Here is a 24179-nt window from a genome sequence, read left to right as displayed (position 1 = left end):
GTGCTTACACAGAGTCAAGGCCTTTTCTGCTCCTCACACCCCACCCCACCAGCGAGTAGGCTGGGGGTGCACAAGAGGCTGGGAGGGGACACAGCCACGACAGCTGACCCCAACTGACCAAAGGGATATCCCATACCATAAGACGTCATGCTCAGCATATAAAGCTGGGGGAAGAAGAAGGAATGGGGGGATGTTTGGAGTGATGGCGTTTTGTCTTCCCAAGTAACGGTAACACATGATGGAGCCCTGCTCTCCTGGAGATGCCTGAACACCTGCCTGCTGATGGCAAGGAGTGAATGAATTCCTTGGTTTGCTCTGTGTGCGTGCGCAGCTTTTGCTTTCCCTATTAAACTCTTTATCTCAACCCACGAGTTTTCTCACTTTTACTCTTCTAATTCTCTCCCCCATCCCACCAGGGGTGGAGTGAGAGAGCGGCTGTGTGGTGCTTAGTTGCCAACTGAGGTTAAACCACGACACAGAGAAAGTATTTCTTACATTAAAACATTTGTATTTTGGAATTTACTAGGCTAACAAAGTGTTGCCGAGATTTCCATACTGTTTTATCTGGCAAAAGAATTGTAACTTTCACAGTTCCCTTTGGAGCTGGCCGTACTCCTCTCTCTTCCATAGTCTGACAGTGATTGGGGATGTCGCAAATCCTGATTTTCTCCTCTGCTAGCCAGGTCTTGCTCATGTGATCAGTGGAGAGGTTATCTACATCTACTGCTGCAAGGCCAGGTAGGAGATTGCTGTCTTGCTGGTTTTGAGTCTGCAAGAACTTAAAATAGAGCCTTGAAAAGTTTGCTTTGTGGGGCCAGAATCGGAGAGGAAACCCTGGCCTACTTCTACTTAATCTAGTCTACTAAAGTAAGGTACTGTACAAGGGAGGAATGAGATGCTGGGACTACTCTCTGTCTGTGAGCAGATATGCTTTATTCTTCCGGAAACTTCACCCCCGCTCTTGCACATTACAAATTACAGTTGGCTCCTTTTGGCTTCTTTTGATGTAGCCTAGAAATGGGCAAAAGAAACCTAGAAAAATCTCCCCATCTCTGTCCCATGTTTGTTTTTTCAAACTGAGTTTTGGGCTAAAAGCCTGAATCATGGTAATTTCTTTCCTGAAAAAAACAAAACTCCAGGAGAGGTAATATTTTAGGAGAAGTGGGGTTTGTCACACTTTTTTTATTCTCTCAAATGGTATTTGATTTTATTCTGTATCTTCCACAGCAGGTGGCGTACCTGCCTCACTGAGACCAGAGACTCTTTCTGTGGTCTGCCGACTTGGCAAGATCTACTACACCTCAGGCAGAATGCAAACTATACATACATGTAGTCAAAAAACTCTCTCCCCTGTCCTTAGAGGAAGGTAGTGATGCTATCACAATATTTTTGAAGGAAAAATATCAACATTTTTGATTGCATGACTGTATGCTTGAACTGTAATAAAGGGCAGGTGTCTCTTCCCTTCCTTCAGCACCCTCCACACAGAAGCGCAATTAAGATTTGATTATTAATAAAAAGGGGGAGAAAGACCTGATTTTATTTGTGTTGAGTTCCTTTTTAAAATCATCCGTACTGAAAAAAGAAAAAAGAACAGCTGACAAAAATTGCTTTGTCTATGCCTTAGAAATGGAAAAAAAAGATTATTTTGGAACTACAAGCCACAAACATGGCAAAATGATGCTGGAAGATATACCAAGGATTGCTGTAAGTACCCCCCAGGTAAACAAGCCCTGCGGTAAAATCATAGCATGATGGATAAAGCAAACTCTCATGACTGTCCTCTAGATGTCATGATGTAGAAGAGATGAGGAGCTGGATACCAGGGCTGCCATACTTGAAGCTGAATGAGCTTTGACAAGATTGTTAAAGAAAAGCTACAGTAGGGAACAGTAAATTCATTGTGGTGTCTATTTTGATGCAGCACGCTCCGGAACAAGCAGACTACTGCTTAGATACTGGCAATAAACACTGTACCAAGCCTGAGAGAGAGGGAGACATACATTCACATCAGGTCCACGTTAGACATTCTTGTTCTGTACTCATGGTGGATTTTTGGTGACTTTCTTGTTTTGATAAAAGTCAGAATGTGTAGTTAACACTAGTAGTACAGTGCTTTTACCTTTATAGGTTCTATTGCTTACCAAAACAGCATGGTTTTTACATATACATGTGTACAAATAAATAAATAATGTGCCAGCATAAATAAATAATTACACTAGTAAATATATACACATTAGGAGGGCTTGCTATTACAACTTTATTGGCAGATATTCTCTAATACAGATAGAGCCTAATGGTCTGGGCCAGCAGCTATTTCTTACAAAAGAAGATACAACAAATTCAGAGACTTGGAATAAGATACTTATGAATAAGGATTGCAGGATTCTCTCATATATATATATGTCTAAAAGAAAGTCTGAAGATCAGAGTTTAGTGAAGAGGAATTGGAGAAGTGGTGATTAATAGAAGTCATTAAACATAATCTGGAATATTCAGAATTTCAATTACAAAATAAAAAGAATTATGCTACTCTTGAAATTCCTGAAATAATGTTTTCAGAATCTTTCATTTTACCGGGCCTGGCTCATCAAAAGCTGTGACGGTTTAAAGGTGTTCAGAGCTGGTGTGTCTAAAATCCTGTTTCTTTCCACTGTATCCCTCTGTTAAACAAAGTATCACCTTTCCTTACAAACCTTACTTCTCTGAGATGCCCCATAGCAGAGTTAGGGAAAACATGGGAGCTGGAGGCGTACCACAAGAAGACCAGTATGAAGAAATCCTGCTTCCACTAAATCACTTTTGCCATCGACTTCCCCAAGGACAAATTTCATCCTCAAATCTGGTCTTTCTTGACAAATGTTGTCTACCTGGCAACAAGGTCAAAATCATGTAATGCAGAATCTGTTAATCAGAATCGGGTGTATCCATGCTTACTGTCACCAGTAGAAAAACAAGTCAATGTTTAACAGGAATAAATGAGGAAGGGGGAAGTCTTGGAGAACCACATCTGGAGAAATAATACAAGAAAGCGTTCCCATATTAACAGATGACAAAACTATGGAAGCAGTGTCTTACATGAACCCCACTGTTACACAGAGGAAGCACACAGAGAGCACCATGATGAAAACTCACCTTCACAGAATGGCAATGAAGGGTAACTGTCCCTGTGTCTCAGGAGCTTGACTCCAAGGGACAGAAACACAGGGAGCCTTCTGGTGCCGGGACACTCCAGGGGCCCCTTCTCCTAACCTCATCCCACCTCCCACTGTATGTAACAACAGGGGATCAAAAGAGAAGGTGGCTCCTCTAGACTCGTCCACAGCGTCCCCACCCAAGAGTCAGAACAATATTAGGGCTGCTGAGCCTACAAAGATACATCTTGGCAAAGGTGAACACTCAAATACTATATATAGTATATCCAAGTCATAAACACTTAAGAATATTTAGTATTTGTAACGCTGCAAATGTCATTTATCCCATGTCTGGTACTTTAATGACAAAGATAATAAGTGCTAATTGGAGTCTTCAGTCTGATGAGGGTTACTTCGCCCCCAGTGCACTGAATGACAAGGACACTTGAAACTCGCCGCGTGAAACTGGGCTTCCCCGGGTCTCCTGGGGGGACCGAGCCGGTGCTCAAACACCCATTTAGGAAGGAATTCAGGATGCAGACACGAGGCCACCTTATCTGCCTTCATTACTATGGTGATGAGCACCGTAACAACACTGCAGATAGTCAGGCTGATAATCCACATAAACTAGTGAGTATTTTGCAGGTTTCTTCGTCACCAGCCGGTGACACCTGAAGGAAGCCCCCGGGTCACGGCTACTGGCACTGGCTGCTCCGGAGGGCATCCCAGCACCGGGCAAAAAAGACAAAATACGTTCGAGACAGCGGCCGACACCTGCCAATCAATGCAGTGCCGCGGAAGAATCGGAGAGCATCTACACAGACACGGCCCGCACCCTTCGCCCAGGCCGCTACCGCGCACGCAGCTCCCACACGGCCGAGCCGGCAACATGGCGCCGCCCCCCGACGGCCCCCGGGGCGGGACGCGACGCGCATGCGCCTCGCCACCCTCAGCACCACAGCCCCCCCCCGCTGCCAGGAAGCGCTGCCGCGTCTGACGTCATATGCGCGGTCCCCCGGCAACTGCCGGACGTCGCGAGGCCGCCGGGAACCCGGAAGCGGCGGGCGAATAGGAGCGAGTGGCGCAGTCAGCGGGGCGGGCTCGGCGCGCGGAGGGCGGTGGCGGCGGCAAAGTAGTCCCGGGGGGCAGCGGCCGGTTGGCGGTGGCGCGGCCAGCGCTCGGCGCAGCGGGGGGAGCCTCGGCCCTATCGGCGCGCTCGGACGGCGCGGCCGCACGGCGCGGCGGGGGAGATGGCGGCGGACAAGGCTGCGGGTGAGTGCGAGGGGAGCCGCCGCCGTCCGCCGTGTCCGCCTCGGGCCTCGGCCGCCTGGTGCGGAGGGATACGCTCCCGCGCGGGGGGCGGTGAGTGCCGGTACGTCCCGGGCGGAAGGAGAAAGGGTGCCTCGCCTGCTTTGTGCTGTTTCCTTCCGCCGAGGAAGTAGTGCCCCCGCGGCGGCAGGACTGCGGGCCGCCGGAGGCCGAGGTGGCCGGTGTGAGGTGCTGGCGAGGCCCGCCGCCTGTGGGCCTGTGCCCTGGCGGCTCGCCGGCTGGGCCGTGTGGGGACGGGGCCCTCCGTGCCCTCGGCGAGGGGGGCTGAGCTGTTGCACCCTCCTGGCCTGGAAGGGCTCGGTGGGGAGGGAGTTATGGACGTATTGGCGGGGGTGGGTGTCTCCCAGGGCTTAATAACCGCTACAGAAGTTGATCTTCTGGCTTAATTCGTGAAACTGGAGCATTCGGAAGGTGCTGGGGAGATTTGAACGCTTCGTGCTGCTGCTTAATGTCTGGAGTTCGGTCCGATTCCTTCTGAGTTTCCACTTTAGTTTCAGGGCACTAGTGGGTCTTTCCTAAACTCGGCCTGAAAAGACACTGTAGAGAGAAATCACCGAGATTAAAAAATAAATCATCTTCTGGTAAACACCCAAGTAAATTTCAAGTACAGTTGTTGTGTAACTCATTAGCATTCATAAGCTACTGCTCGTCCATTTCCCGTAAGATTACCCTTCATGCAAGAAGTCCTCTTTGCAGGAAAGGTCCTTCCCTCAGATGGCAGCTCAGTGGGGACGGAGAAGAGGGTGATGTGGAGGAAAGCCAAAGGGATCTGTGTTCTTCATTTTTTTTCAGTTGGTTTTACATGGTGGCAGCATTATTTAAAATTGCCTCAAGCATTTTTTCTCTGGATGCTAAATATGAAACTGCTCAGTATCTGAAAATGATTGTGGGAAAAATTAGTGTACTGTACTGAGTGATGTGTACTAAACTATCCTGTGTTTATTTATAAGCACTGTAAGCCTCTCCTAAACTACAAGAAAAAAAAAGGACATTAAGTTTTTTATGTCTTATTATTGTTGTTCTTGGAAGTGTTGAAGGAACTTTTCAGTTGTACTTGCTTAAAAGAAAAGTGTGTGCCCAAATGAATCAAAGACGTGAGCTATGGCAAGATAGTCTACATACTGTACTTGCTCACAGCAGTGAGTTACAAGTAACTTTCCACTGAAAAGTGTTTGCTTTTTATTGCACAACGTTGAAGAAGTCTGTTATATTTATACTCGTAGTGCAGTGCTTAATAGAAGAATGTAGTCTTGATGCCACAAACTGTCACTGTCTTATAAAAGGCTGAACACTCTGGCTGGTCTTCATACCCTTCAAAATGCTTTTGGATCAAGAGTCATGTTATAGATTCCTCCCCTTCCAAGGAAGAGATTATCCCCCTGCCTGTAGAGTTTGGAAATAAAAAATAATTCCAGAGGTGCTCTGGTATTCAACAGCACAGTTCATGCAAGATGTAATTTACAGGACCTAGGAACAAGAGGGCTCAGGAACAGCAGTCCTTGGAGATATGGAGAGCAGGTATGAGAAGGATAATGATTGCAGTCACTCTCCAGGTGTCTCCGGGTATGTGTATGTGGGAGATGTGCCTTCTTGTTGCCTATATGATGTGGCAGCAAGCCGATGAGGAGAGCAATCTCCCTTTTCAGGTGGCAGTCTCATGCTTTTCCTTGTTCTCCTCTCATAGAGCCAGTTTTCCCAAAGTTCTGACGTCCACCATGATGTAACTTCTCCAGTAGGAGCCAACTGCCTGCTCGTGCAAAGCAAACAAGCCTCCGTGACATAGTGTTTCTGCTGCTCAGCCCCAGGATTGTTAATTTCCTGACTCGCTTCTGTAACTTCCAGCTCAGTGCAGCAGCTTCCTCCAGATCAAAATCTGAGCAGTTGTTTTTTACATCCTTTTCCAGGTTGCCCCTTTTGCCCCTCATCACTAGCCTGAGAAGTATTAGTTTTAGAGTTGCTCTGTACTTGTGAAAATTGGACAAAATGAAAAGTTAAACAAATGAGTCCCTGTGTAAATACAATTTGCAGAGATAAATCGACTCGATAAATCGATTTGTAAAGCAGAGAATCTGCACTGTTTCAGATATTTCAGCTGATAATTGTAGCTACTGTATGGATAGGAGCATGTCGGTGGTGACTGGTGTGCCGTGTGTTACACCTGTCCTGGTTTCGGCTGGGATAGAGTTAATTTTCTTCCTAGTAGCTGGTATAGTGCTGTGTTTTGGATTTTAATATGAGAATAATACTGATAACACGCTGATGTTTTGGCTGTTGCTAAGTGGTGTTTACGCTGGTCAAGGACTTTTCAGCTTCCCATGCTCTGCCAGGTGCAGAAGAAGCTGGGAGGGGGCACAGCCAGAATAGTTAATCCAAACTGACCAAAGGGCTATTCCATACCATATGGCGTCATGCTCAGGATATAAACTGGGGGGAGTTGGCCGGGGGGTAGCGGTCGCTGCTCAGGGACTGGCTGGGCATCAGTCGGTGGGTGGTGAGTGGTTGTATCACTGTTTGTTTGGGTTTTTTTTTCCCTTGGGTTTTGTTCCTCTCTTGTTCCCTTGTTGTTTTCCTTCTCATTACAATTTTTTTTTGTTCCAATTATTAAACTGTTCTTATCTCAACCCACAAGTTTTCTTACTTTTGCTCTTCCGATTTCTCCCCCCCCCCGTGAGCGAGTGGCTGTGTGGTACTTAATTGCTGACTGGGGCTAAACCACAACACACCACATGCTTCTGCAAGAATGCTGAAGATCACTAGATCTGAGTGAGCAAGTGGCATGCTCTATGTTTTGCCAGGGAACAATGCACCTACCTGTTTCATTTTCAAATGCCTTGAGAAATATGGAAAAAATAGTTTTATTTGCAAGCACTTAATAGCCATTTGCAGCCAAGAGAGCAAGAGTACTTATTTTTCTTCTCCCATTAAAGTGGAATTGGAGGGCTCTTTTTGGTATCTGGAGCCAGCCAGCTTTTAGGTGACTCCTGTCTGTGAAATCTCTCGATAATAAAGATCACCTGAAGCAGTAGATCCTGGTCTAAACAAGAGTGGTAGGATTACAGTAGATTAGAAGGACCTTTAGCTCTTGAACAGATTTCAAGAGTGTTTGGGCAAAAAACTAGAGAGTAGCCAAAGTGTTGGTGTGGTGTGGGGTTTTTTTTGTTTTGTTTTTGGGTTTTTTTTCAAAGGAAAGAGCTGTGCTGTGAACTATGTCAGCTGGACTTTAGTTTTATTCTTTCTTGATAAGCTTCCAGTTCAGGTTTTGCAAACTTGCTTTGTTTACTGAGTCATAGTAGGTGCAGTTAATCAGATTACAGCCATAAACCTGACTTTATAGGAAAAGGGACAGCTCTGGTTTTGCTTAAAGTAGTCCCCAGTTTCATTTTGTTTTTTTTAATGTACTGGCAAACTTAGACACATAGTGAAATCTGTAGACCTGTCTTGATTTTTCCCTGGGAAATAGATCAAACAGCTATTTAAGTGGTGTTTTTATTATACAACTTAGGCAATAGTCTCTTTGGTTTATCTTTCACTTAACTGAAGACGTTTTACTTCAGGATTCAGACTTCCATAAGGCCAGTTTTGTTTGAGATGCTTGTTTTACAAACTTGCATACAATGGCAGTAATCAGTAATGCCCTCAGTAGTTGATGGCACTCTCCTAGATAAACCTCTATGTGAGGAACCTCTTGACCAGACTGAGCGTTATCAACTTCAAAAGTTTCAGAGTCTCAAGTCTCTGCACTGTGATTACTTTTACTAGCATAATCTGAAAGGCATGCTGAGCAAGTAAAGCACGTAACATAACTGTTAGCATGAAAGTTTGAGGGAAAATGTGTTTGCTTAATCGCTGCTGTTCTAGCGATCCTTGGAGGGTGATAGCTTTCTGTTCAGCTGTACAGCCACAAGATTTAGAGCAGGAATCAGATCTATTCTATATTTAGCTTGAAGGAGAGGTGCTTCTTGTTCCTTTCCTCTTTTGCTGCAGAAAACCTTGGCGCATCAGAATTTTTCTGAGCTTTTTTGTGTTTTAGTTTTCCCTCCTGCATTTCCCTTTCCTTGACAAGGCAGTGCAAGTGGTGTTGATCAATGCCATATGCACAGTCAGATTTTATAGCAGGTGCATGCTGTTCTGTAGGCCCCTGAGGATCCATCCCTCCAGAGTACTGAAATTGCTGAATCCTGAATTTTGTCTAGATCACAGGGGGTTACTTTAACTTGTGGGTGTAAGATTGTTGAGGTTTTAAAATCTCAACTTTGTTGGCATCTTGATGCAGGGTGAAAGTCACAACCAGATGTTTACAGTTCTTGCTCAAATGTGTTATTGCATAGGGCAATGGAAGGGATCTTGCTATCTTCCCAGCAACAAGCACAAACTATTAATAGATTAGTAAGTCTGCTTTATTCCTACTGTGGGGGTTAATTGATGAATCTTCTGAGATTTGGTTGCCCCTTACTGTTGTTGTTTGTCTTATATTTGTAAATTTTCATAGTCAGTAGCAGATGATCTAGATATATTGGTGATGATGGGGAATGGATTTTGCAGTGGAGCTCACAGATAAGTGCTTTCATTTGTTCAAAGTGAAAACAAAATTAGCAGAGTTTGCATTACATCTGTGAATTCTAGGGAAGAGAAAGAAGACATTGAATTCACAAAGCCTACCTAGCCTATTAAGATAGCAAAAGGTAGGTTAGAGGAAAGCTTCCGCTGTGTAATTCAATAAATAATTTTCTGCAAAAGTGGAAACCATTGCTGGTTTATAAAGTCTTGGTTTCAAAAACATTAAATGATTTTTGTATGTTCTAGCACATGAGTTAATGCTTCTAGAAATAAGCTGTCTGGTGTGGTGGTTGTGTGGTGTTTTGGGTTGGTTTTTTTTTTCCTCCATTAGTTTGCGTTCAGCCCAAGGAGGGGTTTCATGGGGGGTTTTTCAACTTCTTTGAAAGCTGAAATGGAATGTCGGTACTGTGGTTTTTCTTAATTCTTAACACTGAATTCTTAATTACATGATGACAAAAGGGTTCAGTAGGCTCCTTCCTGAAAAATATGCTCAGTAGTGACTGAAAGGTGAAACATTAGGAATTCTATGTAAAGAAATTGAAGACAATTAAAACCTTATTATATTGCTATATAAGTGCTCAAAGGGGCCACCATCATCATTGCTGCATGCTGTTCTTGTCTTAATCTGGAAAAGGATATAGTAGAACTGGAGAAGATTCTGGAAAAAACGTGTGAGGAAGATGCAGAATAAACTGCCTGCTCACCTTGGAGGAGAGATGATTCAAAGAAAGATCTGTAAGATCAGGAGTGAGGCTGAAAAAGTGAATAGGCAGCATTTGCTCCTGTCTTGCAGTATAATCACTAGATAGCATTTGATGGAGTATATTGAAGAGTACAGAAGTACAGAGAATTGTAAAAAAAATATATCAGGCCTGCCAGTGATTATTAACAACGATGGTTCGATTGCAGCCTCTTATTTAGGGAGACTTATTCTTCCAAAGCAGGGAGCTGGGTGGAAGTTCCACTGTTTCCTCTGTTTTTTATGTTGTTCCCTAAAGCATCCCTTGCTTGCTGTTTAGGAAGCAGCATAGAGGATGCATGGGTTTTTCATCTAACCCAGTGTAGTACTTATTTTATGATGTGTGGCCTTTGCTGCTAATTTTTGTGCAAATAAAGACGGTCCTAGTGTATGGTTGCAGCTTTAAAGAGAAATCTAAAATGTATGCATTGTCTGTTAACTTGCAGGACTTTGGTTATTGTTTGAGCATAGTAATTTAGCTAGGATTATTACATTTACATTTTATGGAGAGGAATTCACTAGGAGTATATGATAACTTGAGATATTTTAGTGTAGCAGGGAGACAGTGCTGCAGTTATCTGTAAAGTTACTTGTACTGGCAGGAGAATCTTGAGAACTGGAAGAAACAAAATTTTTAAGCTGAATAGCTGTCATCACATTTGCAAACTTTCTTGTAATCTTCTGTCCACTTTACAGATCAAGGTACCGAGAAACATGAAGGAGTGGGTACTTCTGGGATTACTGATCAGGAAAAGGAATTGTCGAGCAGTGCATTACAAGCTTTTCTGGTAAGACAAAGCCAAACTCTGAGACTTCTAATTTACTACATAACTGCTAAATGGGCTTATATAAGTATTTTTCCTGTTTTCTTAGCACGGTTGCGAATGTGTTAACGGGATATTATATCAAAAGTAGCACTAGTTGTGTTATAAAGCCAGCACATGCATTTTCTGTCTGCTATGATGTGAGAAGACTGAAGGAGATAGTTGAACAAAGTGTACAAGAGCGTGTTTAATATTGATTCTTAAAATGTAATAGCCTTAAAAGCTGTATAATGAGTTAATTAGAAGAAGCAGGCTGCTATTGTGTATCAGTGTTGGAAATGCATGATCTCTCTGAAGAATTAATCACTTCAAGCTAAAAATGTTGTGTTAAAAGGTTTAAAGGAACCACATGTATTTAAAAAACAGCAACCAAACAAACCTTTTTTTGTTTTAGCGTCTTGCTATATTCTTTCACAAAAAGCTTTGTATACTGTTCTGTCACTTTACATTAAAACGTATTCTTCAACACATAACATCTACAGGCAGTATTTACTACCTGCTTTGTGTTTCTTGAAAGATTTTTTTTTTTGCATGGTAAAGTTCAGGTACCAGGTCTTTCAGTTTACTTCTTTCTTTGTCTTGTCTCCTAATTTTATTCAGTGTACCAGGTGACAGGAAGTATAATTGCTTTTCCTTTCAATTGTTATATCTCTATCTCCACAATGCCTTGCATAATTTAGTTTCGGATGTGTTAAATAGATTGGGGGAAGAATTTAAATACTGTCTTTTGAGGTTCCTGCTTGTATGTTTCACTCATTACTTTTCTTTTGTCTGGAATGTTGTTGCATGAAGTGCATGTAGTTGGTCCTTAAACTGACTACTGCTTATGTTCACTGGTGTCTTCTTGAGTGCTGCCTAGCCCAATTACTCTTTTTTTCAATAACTTTTTGCTCTTTGGCATTTGATCCTGAGAACTGAAGGCACAGGAAAGGGTTGTCTGTTTTCCACCTTACCCACAGATTTGCAGGCCTAAAATACTTTTGATCTGCTGATGACTTCATCTTTGGTTTTATACTGGTCCAGTGTATCTTGTTTATCTCATGATTTTTTTTTCTTGCTTTAAGAACTCTCTAAGTGCACGGAGTTGTGAGGTGATGACAGATGTCAGCAGAATTAGTCTGGTGCCTTGTTTGCCAATTTTGCTTGCTATTGAGTTGCTGTAAATAGCTTTATGGACTGCCTTGCATGCTGTTTTATCATATTGCACTTTAAATTTCAGTTGTGATAGAGTTACTATAAAATTGTGTATTGTGTTCTAGAGCCTGTCTAGCAGAGTAGAGTAAAGGACTGTTGGCTGAGGAAAAACATCACAAAATAAGCTGAGCATTTAAGGGTTCAAGGTTTTTAGTCCAACCATCGTTAGAAGCTTTGTCGCTGTGATCTGAAAGCTACTCCTGTTGAAGAGAAGCTCTGAGTGTGAAACACATGAAGAAAATCATTGGGAGATGAACAGTCTCAATTAAAAAGCATGCCAGCAGTTGAGCTGCAAGTCCCTGTGTTTATGCACGTGATCACTAGGCAATCCATGCTGTTGATAGTTTGAGTTGTGGAAATACTGCGTGTCAATGTCCTGCTACATCTCTCTGTAAATTGTATAACTGTGCTTTCACAGGAGACTGAAGGAACTGGGATGGTTCTGGTGAGAGTAGCTGCAGAATGGCAACTTTCTCGGGGAAAAGCAGGAGGACCACAGAGCCTTTCTCTGTTGTAATTCTTCCCTTAATAGAGGAAGTTAGGCAGGAGCCCAGGAGAAGCTCCATGGAACAGCACTTAAAGGAGAAGGAAGTGGAGAGTGGTCGTGGTACTCAAGAGCATAGCTTTTGATTGTGAAGTGTTGACGGAGATGGAAACGAATCTGCTTATCTGGCTGACCAGATTGGAAGTAACCCTGATACAGAAGAGGTGAAGGTGATTATTCCTGTATAGGAATTGAACAGTAGAGTGTGAAGGATCATTTAGACTTAACATAGTGGAAAGAGTATGGAATTCTCTTTCATTCCTCGGTGCCGCTAAATTTCTCCTGCACAAACACAGAAAAGACTAAAACTGTAAGCAGAAAGAAGTGAGCCACTCTGAAGTCTTTGCCTATTCCTGAGGTCAAAGAAAGGGATTTCTTGATTAAATCACACCTCAGAGGAGCATCATACTTTTGGGTCCTAGTTTCTGTTTAGGCATGCCTAGATGATTGAATACTTCATTAAACAGGTAAAACTTGTAAAAATATTATTTAAACCTGTACCGGGAAAGTGACACCCTCTTTTTCCAACCTGTCTTAAGCTGACTTCCACAGACTAAATTGTAACTCACAGTCTCTCCAGATGAAGTGAAGAATGAACATGAAATGATGGGCTGGGACTTACGTAAGCAACTGCAGCTGCTCAATGTACACATGATGGGGAAAGATTATGAAAACTGAGGAAACAAAGAATCTTGAAATTCAAAATAATATGATGAAGAGAAACCAGAATAACACTTTTTATGGAAACATCTGTTTAATAATAGTCAACTACTCCATTTGTCCTTTCTCCACAAAATTCTTTTTGAAGTTTGGATATGACCTCAGCTTTCAGACTTACTTCTCATACATATTAATCTGCATAAATAATGAAGTATGTGTGTAGACCTTTAGTTTGCTTCACTTGCTGTTGATAAAGGAAATACTACTCTGCTCTCTATTTCATTAAAACTTAGTAGCCTGCTAGTTTAAACTTTGTATCTTCTAATGCATGTTTCTGGTATGTGTGCATTTCCAGGCCGGAAACTATGATGCTTGTTTACAACACCTAAATACCCTTCAAGACATAAACAAAGATGACTACAAAATAACTTTGAATACTGCTGTTGCGGAGTTCTGTAAAAGTAACCAGACTACAACTGACAATTTGAGACAAACCCTTAACCAGCTGAAGAACCAGGTAATGCAAACTTATTGATGTGGTACTTGATTTTTGAGTACTGTTAATGGTGGTGAGATCTTCCAGTGAAATAGGAATAAAACTTCTGCCCCTTGTCCCCAGATTTAATAAAGGAATAAGAAAGTAACATTACTTTTAAACCTCTGAGTCTGCTTAATCATTTAGGACAACTGTTTTTGTAGTTGTGTTTTTAGTTATTGTTGAAATTGATCTGAAGCTGAAACGTTTCAGAGATTATAACCATAGAAGGACCTGCTATGTTCTTTCAATAGAAAGTTCCTTAACTTGAAGTAGTTTGTAAAAATAATAAAGTGAAAATGTTACTTTACTACTCAATTGGCGGCTTTCTCAGTTGTAAATTTTTGCTAGATTTATGTTGAACAACAATAAAGTTTATTAGCTTATAACTCTTACTGACCTGTCTTTAGACAGATTAATACCTTTGCATTATTTTTTTAAACATTTGACACTTTTTAAAGTCATACGTATTGAAAGTTTAATGAAACGAGTGGGGGTTTTTTTCAGGTTCACTCTGCTGTTGAAGAAATGGATGGTTTAGATGATGTTGAAAATAGTATGCTGTACTACAATCAAGCTGTTATTTTGTATCATCTGCGTCAGTATACTGAAGCTATATCAGTTGGGGAGAAGCTGTACCAGTTTATAGAGCCTTTTGGTACGTAGACAGAAAGCAAAGTTTTGTTCATTAAATAACTACAGAAACATCATTCAGTCTTTCTCACTATCAGACAAGTGATTTTTAAATTGCCTAATATGGTTCTAAAAAAATAGGTAGGCTTTGGAATGAAGAACATGTTTTACTTATATCAAGGCAAACAACTGAATTTGGGGGGAAGGTACTTCAGAGACATGTAGCAGACAAGTACGATGAAACTGAAATGGATTTTTGACAACTTTAAAAGGTATTTATGTAAATAATATGTACGAGCTAATTAAATGATTTAAGGTCTAGTATTTTGAGTCATCATACAACTTCATGGGTGGGTGTGTATTTGTCAGGGCACTCGCATTTTTAAATACCTGCATTAGGTCATACATAATTGTATGTGCTCATATCTGAATGTAAAGTCTCCAGCTTTTATGAGCTATGGCACCCTGTGTAGTGGAATTGCCATACTTGTAGAAATAACTTTATAATCCTTGTTGAATTTTAGAGGTGACAAGGCTGAAGGATGTATATGTGTGTGTCTCAATAAATTAAGTAAATGCTACCATGTTTTTCCTTCAATTCCTCCCAGTTTTCACTATGCCTATTTGGGACTTACTCTGTGAAGCCAGCCAAGCAGAGATGTGTTTGTACAGAATCCTTTAAAGTTCTATGGCGTTCTACCTATGCATATGGCTCCATCTGTCTGTTTAGACACTGGATCTTTGGTGCTGATCTGCTTAGACCAATTCTCAAAATCTATAAACATTAAATACATGTTAAGCTGTCTTTAGTCTATGCTTTTATGCTGATGCCATTTGAATGAATTACCTTTTTTTCAGTATATGTGCTTATCTACATTGTGTAGATGTCTGCATTTTTTCTTATGTAATATATTTATTTTCTCATAATGTTGCATAGATGCACTTTATAGTCAATTTTTTTTCTTCAGTCATGTTTCAAAGGATTGATATTGGAGCTGTAAAATCATTTTTACTTCTTTGCTTTATGCAGAAGAGAAGTTTGCCCAGGCTGTGTGCTTCTTGCTTGTAGACTTATATCTGCTAACTTACCAAGCTGAGAAAGCCTTGCATCTGCTTGCTGTTCTGGAAAAAATGATTTCACAGGGCAACAATAACAGCAAGAATGGAAAAAATGAGGTAAGCTTAAAATCATATGAATGCCACTGAGCCTTACCAGGAGTATGCTTTAACTCAATTCAAAATTACACTTTTAAAATACTTTGGAATTATAAAACTATGTTCGATCACCTGTAACTTCAGACAGCAACTTGTACACGTTAGTAACTGAGTTACTTGTATACAGCAGCTATTTATTCCCTCTCTCCGACCCTTTTCTCTTATTCCCAGGGAGCTAAGAAGTGTTTCTTAAGTCAGAGACTTGCATTGGAAAGACAGTTGTCTTCAGGGTCAAATGTACATAGTTTTCCTTCTTGTCTTGGATTGTGACCATATGAGACCCAAAGCGTGCAAGGGACGTTGGTGTCAGAGAGGAATTGCAATTGCGTACCATAGTATGGGAAATCAAGCATCTTTTTTACATAGTATCTGAAAGTATGAGGCATACTTTCAAATGAGATTGTTTGTATGTGTCTTTTGGAAAAATCAGTAGAATGAGTAGTAGCTTGGAAGTGAAAAGAGGACACGTCTGTCTTCCTGTTGATGCAATGTCACACTTAAGAGAAAACATTTTATCTTTAAGTATATAGTAATTCTACTGAAGAAAATATTAAAGAGAGACTCTAGAATGTGCATATCATCCTTCTGGGTAAGAGAATTCTTAGAATACCTCAACTGCAGAGCAACGTATTGTAACACTAATGTTAATATGGAATTCTGTTCTTCATAGGCTGGTGTGATTGTTCTTGGATTTTGATTGTTAAGCTCAAGTTACAGTATTTAGTGGGATGTGTATTTTTTGACTATTAAATACTTATTTTTCTTCTTTATGTGAGATTAATAAAAATAGCTTATAAAAGAATCTGTAAACTGAATTTAAAACGTGACTATTAGTAACACTTCCTTTTTTTTGTTTGACACTTAGTCAGGTAATAATACAAATAAAGATTCCTCGAATCAAAAAGCTGAAAGTGGAGCTTTAATAGAAGTTGCTAAATCTAAGATACATCAGGTAAGTGTCTGCATATGATTTATACAGGAACATCAGTTCAAATTTTTCTTAAAACCGAGTGCCATCTGCTTCAAATCTAGTTCAGCATGAATTGTAATACTCTGTCTCTCCTTGAATTTCATGTTGTAAAACAAAAGAACAAATTTATCTAACTCTTCCTCTTTGTAAGATCCATGTACAGGAAAAACTGACCTAACACAAAAAAATCCCCAATTTCAGTCCCTGCAGTTTATCATAATTTCTTAAACTGCAGTTAGCTGCACTGACTTTATATCTGTTAGACCTCCAATGGTCTAAATCAGCTGAGGTTTTATTTCACTGTAAGTTCTGTAGAAAAATACGTGCAGCAAAATGCTTCTCTATCAGCATTCACTTATTGGTGTTTTCAGTTTAGTAGGTAAATGTCTGGGATTAAGAGGTTAATTTACTTTAATTAGTTTGTCATTTTAAGTGCTAGTATCTGTATTTGAATATAGAGTAGCTGTTGACCATTGAACAAAATGTGCATCTGCTTACTGTAAATATGAAACCTATAAATTTGTTGTTGAAAGTCTGAATATAATTTCTTTTTTAGGGAGGCTTTTTGAACAGCTTTTTACTACCTATTTTTAAGATTTATATAAAATATTCTGTAATAAATCTCTAGATATGGTTCATCTTGCAAACCTGCACAAGTTACTGTTTTTTATTTAACAAATTTAATTTTTTTTAACAGTATAAGGTGAGAGCCTATATCCAGATGAAGTCACTAAAAGCATGCAAAAGGGAGATCAAGTCTGTTATGAATACAGCTGGGAATGTAAGTATTCTTAAGGCTATTGTTTTTCTAATCTAGATCTGTTCTCTATTTTAAAACTGAATTTGCTAACTTTCTTTACAAAGAAAGGCCTTATTGAGGATGGATGTCTGACATAATGCGTTATGTAATCAGTTGGGTTTGTAATCTCTTTTCTGCAAGTGTAATTAATGTAGAATTTTCTTATTTACGCTGTTTTCAGTTGTTCAGAAAAATGCACTTTATTGTTAATGATACCAAAATAACAGTGAAACACTATATAATAAACAGGTTCAGTTTGCTTTACAACTTAAGCAGTGCAAAACAAGTTTTAGTTTACTATAAATGTTACAGGTATTACAAACTTTTGATGTCATTGGTGGTTTAAACCACTTTGTAAAAGATTAATTCTGGGATAAGCAGGTTTTTTGTTTTTTTTTCTTTTTGTTATAATTTTTGGAGGTTTCCCTCTTGCTAGAAAGCAGTTTCTTTTTTTATATAGGAGTTCTCAACTCAGAATTACGTCCATCTTCTCAGATAAATTCTACATTAACTGAGGAGCAGGGAATGGGAGGAGAGCACTTCCCTTTTGTTGCCAGTCTCAACAGCTGCTAGTTTGACAGAAATCCTTCTGGACCGTGAGCTCTCTGTTGGCAGACCAGGAAGATCACAGCCCAGGAGGAAGTTGTTGAACTCCATGGGGAGGAAAACATGGGGAGGAGTGTACTAGAAGACAGGTTGGAGAAAGATCCTCTTAAACAAAAACGAGATCCTCTGCGTTTAGCCATTGCCATGACAGTTCTCTAGAATAATGTTGGGTTTTAGAGCAGTAACAGACAATATGCTTAGTTTTGTAGTTCAGAGGAGGTGAGTGTTAATCACATGCTCAATAAAGAAATGCTACTTCATGAAAGTATTAAGGCCTAAGCCCATGTGTTTTTAAAATGGCAGCAGGGGCAAGCTGTTTGTGTAGTGATTTAACACTAGCAGTAGAAATCATAAAACAAGACATAATTAACTATTGTTTTCTCCTTCACAGTCAGCTCCTTCTCTCTTTCTTAAAAGCAATTTTGAATATTTGAGGGGCAATTATCGTAAAGCGGTGAAACTTCTAAACAGTGCAAACATTGCTGAACATCCAGGCTTCATGAAAACAGGTAAAATAGAAAACCTTCATCCTGCAAGTATGTAAATGTGTAGTATACTAAGACTACTCATTGATATTAATTTTAAGCATATTAATGATTACTTAAGGGAGTAGGCCCTGAATGTCATGGGTTTATATGCTGGATAAGTTTTCATCTTTCTTGTTGTGCTCCTTCATGTAACACTGTTGTGTTTTTCATTGAACGTTCTTCTAGACAATGCAGTGGTTGTCTTAAGAAAATGGATTTGTGAAGGTGTAAATGTAATATTTGTGAGGCTTATATTTGGATCTCTAAATCAAGACATGAAACAAAAGGCAATGTACTAGATCTAGAAAAGAGATTTCAGATTGTACTCAGAGAGGAGACTATAGCAGTTGTAATGATTATTGTGGGGGAAACATGTTTCATGAAGTGTTAAGGTTTGACTTCTATTGTATGCCATTTTAAATTACTTTTATATCTAGAAAGTATGTATGTATACACACACAGAGATATAACAGCACATAAATGTGTATACTTTTTTAGATATAGAAGTTATTTATATACTATAAATATATAGGCTGTGTATATATACACTCACTGTGTATGGTATTATTTAAATATATTTGAGATTTTAGTTGACTCTTTAAAACATCAGTTGAAAAATCTGGAGAGAAAACTGTGTCTTGTGTCAGTAGAGAGTTAGGATTTCAAAAAATACTTGCACTGTAAAACCACTGAATTTCTTTACTACTTTGTTCAATGCTGGTTTTGAGATAGTACTCTTAATTTCTTGTGCTGTAAAATCTTTTATCTAGTAGATATTGCTGCATAGATTGCAATTCGATTATAGAAGTCGCAGAGTTGGCCCTGGGAATCACAAGACTGAGTAAACTTTGTAAACTTCGGTATTTACAGATAAATTTAATGGAAAACATTAAAAATATCTGCCATAATGCCTATTCTGGTATATTTTGACACTTCTTTTAGAATTTACTGTAACTTATCTTTTTGACAGTTTTTATCTTTAAAGTTCTTTTTATAACTTAACATTTTCTGGAATGTTTTATTTTCATATAACTTTTTTGCACTAGCTTTTTTGCACAGTAGAATGTTCACTTAAGAGCCTTCCTAGGTTACGATTAAAATAGTGTATGGTTAATATGTTAATGGTCTGTTTCTTGGTTGTTTGGATTTTTAGGGTAGGTTTTTTCTTTTTGCCTCTTTATCAATGGTAACCTTGTAAAGCTTCAATTACCAGCAGATAAGTAAAAAGGTTAATTTTCTGTCCTTTGTTATTTAGAAGGAGCTTCTGACAGTGTTACCTGAGCATGATATACTTAGGAAGGAGAGTGCATTTCCTGCTTGTATGGTTAGGTTGACATATTTGTTTATTTTATGAAACTTAGGCAGGTAACATCATTGGAGAATTTCCTTTTTTACAAGAGCCATCTGTTTAAAAAATGTGAAGTGCTTGCATGCTAAATGCTACGAAAACCTCCAGGTGAATTTACTTCAACTTGCAGTCTGACAAATTTGCTTTATACCTGGCTCTCCTAGTGCATAAGAGCTGGAGATCTGTGGCTGCTTATATGTAGGTCATTTCAGGTCAACTGTCCAAGAGAACTAGAGTGGTATACAGAAATACAGGTTATGAAAATGCTTGTGAGGCAAGGACATAACCGCATAATCCATGAACATCTCACTGAAGAACATTTTTTTTAATAAACTGCCATAATATGCTGACCCATGAGAGAGCGATGGGAGCATTTTGTGGGCTCAATAACATTTTTAAGTTTACAAAAATGGTCTTTTGCTGTCCCCTCAGGTGAATGCTTAAGATGTATGTTCTGGAACAATCTTGGCTGCATCCACTTTGCAATGGGAAAGCACAATTTAGGAATTTTTTACTTTAAAAAAGCCTTGCAAGAAAACGATAATGCCTGTGCACAGCTAGGAACGGGTAGCTCAGATCCAGGTAAGACTTTTAAGAGATGAAAATAGATGGTGGAATAGGGGTGGGTGAATCAAGACAATAGAGGATAGAAGCTTTCAGGAGTTATCAGCAAAATTCCTGTTTCATCTCTTTGCAGAGGACAGGATAAGGAGGGTGAGAATTTTAATTGTAACTTGATTTCAAAGTACAGTTGCTATTGCCAGAAATAGATTATGATGAAATATGTTCTTTTTTTTTTTACTGTTTTCTGTGCCATGGGGCTGGGGCAATTACTTCTCTCTTGTTTATAGTTGTTGGCCATCAGTCAGGGAGGTGTGACAAAAAGAAAGTTTCTGTGACCTATTATGCATCATTAAAGATGTTATTTATAGTCCTGCTCGCAGTAGGTAGAATCATCAGGACTTGAAGGATGTGTTTTGGTTTGGGGTTTTGGTTTTGTTTTGGGTTTTTGTTTGTTTGGTTTAATTTGGAAGATATAGACAATGTGGAGTGCAATACTGTTAAAGTAGCATTTGGAAGATGGTGTATTTCTCAAACTTTGTTACTGAACAATTCCCAGACTTGTATGCGAAATGTTAATCTATTGTTTAGTTTTATGGTTAGTTTTATCCATCTACTTCTATTGTAAGTATATGAAAGGACAAGAAAATAAACATTCTAATAACTTTTCTTGCTTTGGTTAGTAATACTTAAGGTTTTTTTCTCTTCCAAGCGAATGATTTTATGATGAAGTGATAATTTTTCATTTTTTGTTTTCTTTAAAATCTAGTTACTGTGACACATTTTTCCTGTTCCTTCCCCAGCCGTTGTACCTAAGTGCAGTCTTGGGTACTAGTGTGAAGACAGAAAACTTTTTGTGCTTGTTAATAGCAAAGTGGTTTTCTTCTGGAATTTATATGAGCAACAAGATGTGTATTCTCACGAACCTGGAATTCAATGGTATTATATAACACTTACCTTGAGTGACAACGAATATAAGTGGTTAGCATTTAATGTACTTCAGCCTTTATTAAGAATACAATTAATTTGTCTTTGGTATCAGCTTTGATGTGGAAGGAATTTATTTACAGAGGGAGGCTAGTGAATTTCTGCGATGAACGGGGGTTTTGGTAGTGTTTGGGTGTTTCCCACAGCTTCCCTCCTTTTCCCTGAGTTATGTTTTCAGCTCTCCTGACCTGCATTTCCAATATTATGTTATCCTTTTCTGCAGGTAAAAAATTTTCGGGTAGACCCATGTGTACGCTACTGACTAACAAACGGTATGAATTACTCTACAATTGTGGAATTCAGCTCTTGCATATTGGGAGGCCCTTAGCTGCCTTTGAATGCCTGATTGAGGCAGTCCAGGTTTATCACTCAAACCCTCGTCTTTGGCTGAGAATAGCAGAATGCTGCATTGCTGCCAGTAAAGGGGTAAGTAGATTTGCAAATTCCTTATTTTGATTGTAGTTATGAAATGCATCTGATCACAGAAAGGAAGAAATAATACCTTGAGTTGAACTATGCATTTTAAAGGCCTGATGTTGCAACACGTCTGTGTAAGTCCAGATTAATTCTTTTTGTGTATATGTGTGTTTGCGTGTTTAATCTGAAGTCGTAGCAGGTGGAGGAAAACTACCATAGAAACAGTGTCTTGAGACCCAGTTTTTAATTGACTTTTCTAAGATCAGAAGAATTTGAGTAGGCTCTTCAAAGGATTGATGTGAGAAAGCACCTAAGTGGCTGCTGTAGCTCTTCTATAAAGTTATGAGTTTTTTGCTGGAGGGACTGGTTAAACGTGATTTTGTTTTGGCAGTTTACCATCACACCCCTTTGGTATTCCAACTCATAATCTGAATGGGTAATCCTGAATTGGTTTGAAGCACATTAGATTTTGCTAAGTCACCTGATGGTTTACCTTACTTTGTCTTGAAATAATTTTAGAAATAAAGATATTATTTGGACAGAAATTTGTATTATTCTCTAATGAGGCATCACTTCTGGAAGCAATATGTTCTTTCTGTAGTGAATGCTCTCTATTTAAAATGTAGATACTAGCATTAACAGTTTGACCTACTATTTATGGATGTTTTATGATGCCTCAGCTTTTCACACTCATTTCATATTGGTAGAAAAATCTTGGGGTTTATGTATTTTATTTATATACATGGATACATATATATGGTATATATTAAAACCAACCAAAAAAAAAAAAAAACCCACAGGTAATTCCGTCTCTTTTTGTGTGAACAGAGGAATTTAAACTTGCACAAGATCTTTTCTCTGTACTAAGTTCTGTATTTCCAAGGATTTGTATTCCTGGATTGCAGAAACGGCAAGATGAGATTGGAGTTGGTGACCAATTCTAGTATCCAAGGAAGGAAAATTTTCATGGCTGCTCTTACAGGTTTGATGTTAGTGTTGAGGCTTGATGCACAGAAACAACTGTTACAGCTTTTGTTGCTGAGGCTTTGAGGAGGAAGGTTTTTTCTTTTTTTGGGAAAATTGACTGCAACATCTTGGATTTTTATGTTTAGACTCTAGGAATTGCATTACAGCCTCTGAAACAATGAGGTTCTATCTTAGGTTTTAGCTGGAGTAGTAGGAGAAAACATACAACTATCCAGTAGAGATCCTTTGTCTCTACTTTAAGGCTAGATACTAGTGTGTAAAAGGTATGACTGAAAGTATGTTGCTACTGCTTTAGCAGACAGCAAGGTTAGTTTTTTGATGTTTTCATGAATATGGTTATTGGATCAGACTGGTGAATAATCTTGTTTAAAACCAAAATATAGCACTATGTCCTATAACTTTATTAAAAGATGCAAAGACTCTTGCAGAGGACTACTAAAAGTATTTGGTTAAAGAGAAGCTTCATTCCTGGGATGTTCTCAATTAATTATGTATAGTTTTCTTGATGTACAAGTAATATAAACTCCTTAAACACTTCTTGGTTAATTCTGTCTACTGTAAGTCTGCTATCCTAATTCAGATGTGGATTCACTTTATAGGACTAAGCTGGATGTAGATAACAAGATGTGCTCTGATTTCCATTGAAATCTTTGCATGTGGTGTTCCTTCGTTTCAGCTAGCCAAAACTCATCTCAAGTTTCATTATTTTCTCACTCAACTGCTGCTGGAGGTTGAGAGGGGCGAGGCTGTAGTGTGGCTACCATAGAAGTGGCATAGGCTGAGGAAGCCAAGATCAGCCTTCTCCATCTGAAGCTGTTGTGATCAGAGCTGCTGGGGAACTGAATCCCTTTGGCTGGCAAAGTTTGTGGAAAGCTGCTGACAGCAGACATATTGCATGTCCTCTGGGGCATCTTGGTTTCAACCTGTTGATCCGTGTCTGTTCAGGATAAGCCTGTATGTTAAAATTCAAATGGGTAGTGGGGACAGGGATCGTTTGTTCTTTTGAACAGAAAACTGCACCAAAATAGTATGCCTGTGAAATTAAGAGATACTGTACTTGATTCCCCGTGAAACTCTAATTCACCCCTCTTGTGTGTGGGTGTGATGATGTAATCTGTAACTGCATGATCCCATGCAGTTATTTCCACAGTATGCCCATTTCACTCAGTGCATGGGATGGGTGGGATTAATTGAACAAATGGCTATATTCACCCTATTTCCCCCCCCTCTGAATTCTTTCTGTTTTCCCTCTCTGGGTGGCCTCTGCACCTTTATTTACTGCACACTATCCAAATCATTCCAAATACAAAATTCATGACTTTTCCCTTGGAAATTTCAATGGTGCTCATTATTTTGCTGTCTCTATTTCGGAAAATTTAAGAAAGATATTCACAGCTTTATAGCTTCATAGAAGAGGTTTGCTTATATCGCCATTTCACAGGCACAGCGTTGAAGCTTCAAGAGTGTTGGATCAAAAACTTTGCACTGACTTTGTGTACGTGCTAGCTGTTGTCAGATAGTTCCAAGTACTTAGTTTTATAAAGCACAGCGCGTGCAGGGAGAGCAGCTTTTTTCATACTGATTTTACAATTTTCTGTGTCTATCCTACTGGT

At 39.4% G+C, this 24179-nt stretch overlaps 1 protein-coding gene across 3 annotated transcripts in view; it reads left to right on the top strand.

Annotated features, from left to right (window-relative positions):
* Positions 1-24179, top strand: part of CNOT10 (CCR4-NOT transcription complex subunit 10) — a 64687-nt gene that overhangs the window by 22124 nt on the left and 18384 nt on the right. For 2 of the 3 annotated variants that reach the window (XM_072853915.1, XM_072853914.1), the window contains exons 1-10: positions 4255-4406; positions 10456-10547; positions 13337-13498; positions 14024-14174; positions 15180-15325; positions 16230-16316; positions 17032-17115; positions 18131-18248; positions 20047-20196; positions 21386-21588. In XM_072853915.1, the coding sequence (XP_072710016.1) occupies positions 4385-4406; positions 10456-10547; positions 13337-13498; positions 14024-14174; positions 15180-15325; positions 16230-16316; positions 17032-17115; positions 18131-18248; positions 20047-20196; positions 21386-21588 (1215 nt within the window). In that variant the 5' untranslated portion in view covers positions 4255-4384. Of the gene's footprint in view, positions 1-4254; positions 4407-10455; positions 10548-12195; positions 12492-13336; positions 13499-14023; positions 14175-15179; positions 15326-16229; positions 16317-17031; positions 17116-18130; positions 18249-20046; positions 20197-21385; positions 21589-24179 lie in introns of those variants that run through there. The other variant, XM_072853916.1, reaches the window with a different exon arrangement.

This window comes from Ciconia boyciana, chromosome 2, assembly GCF_034638445.1.
Source record: "Ciconia boyciana chromosome 2, ASM3463844v1, whole genome shotgun sequence".
Lineage (NCBI taxonomy): Eukaryota > Metazoa > Chordata > Aves > Ciconiiformes > Ciconiidae > Ciconia > Ciconia boyciana.
This window is presented reverse-complemented; position numbering and strand designations above follow the sequence as displayed.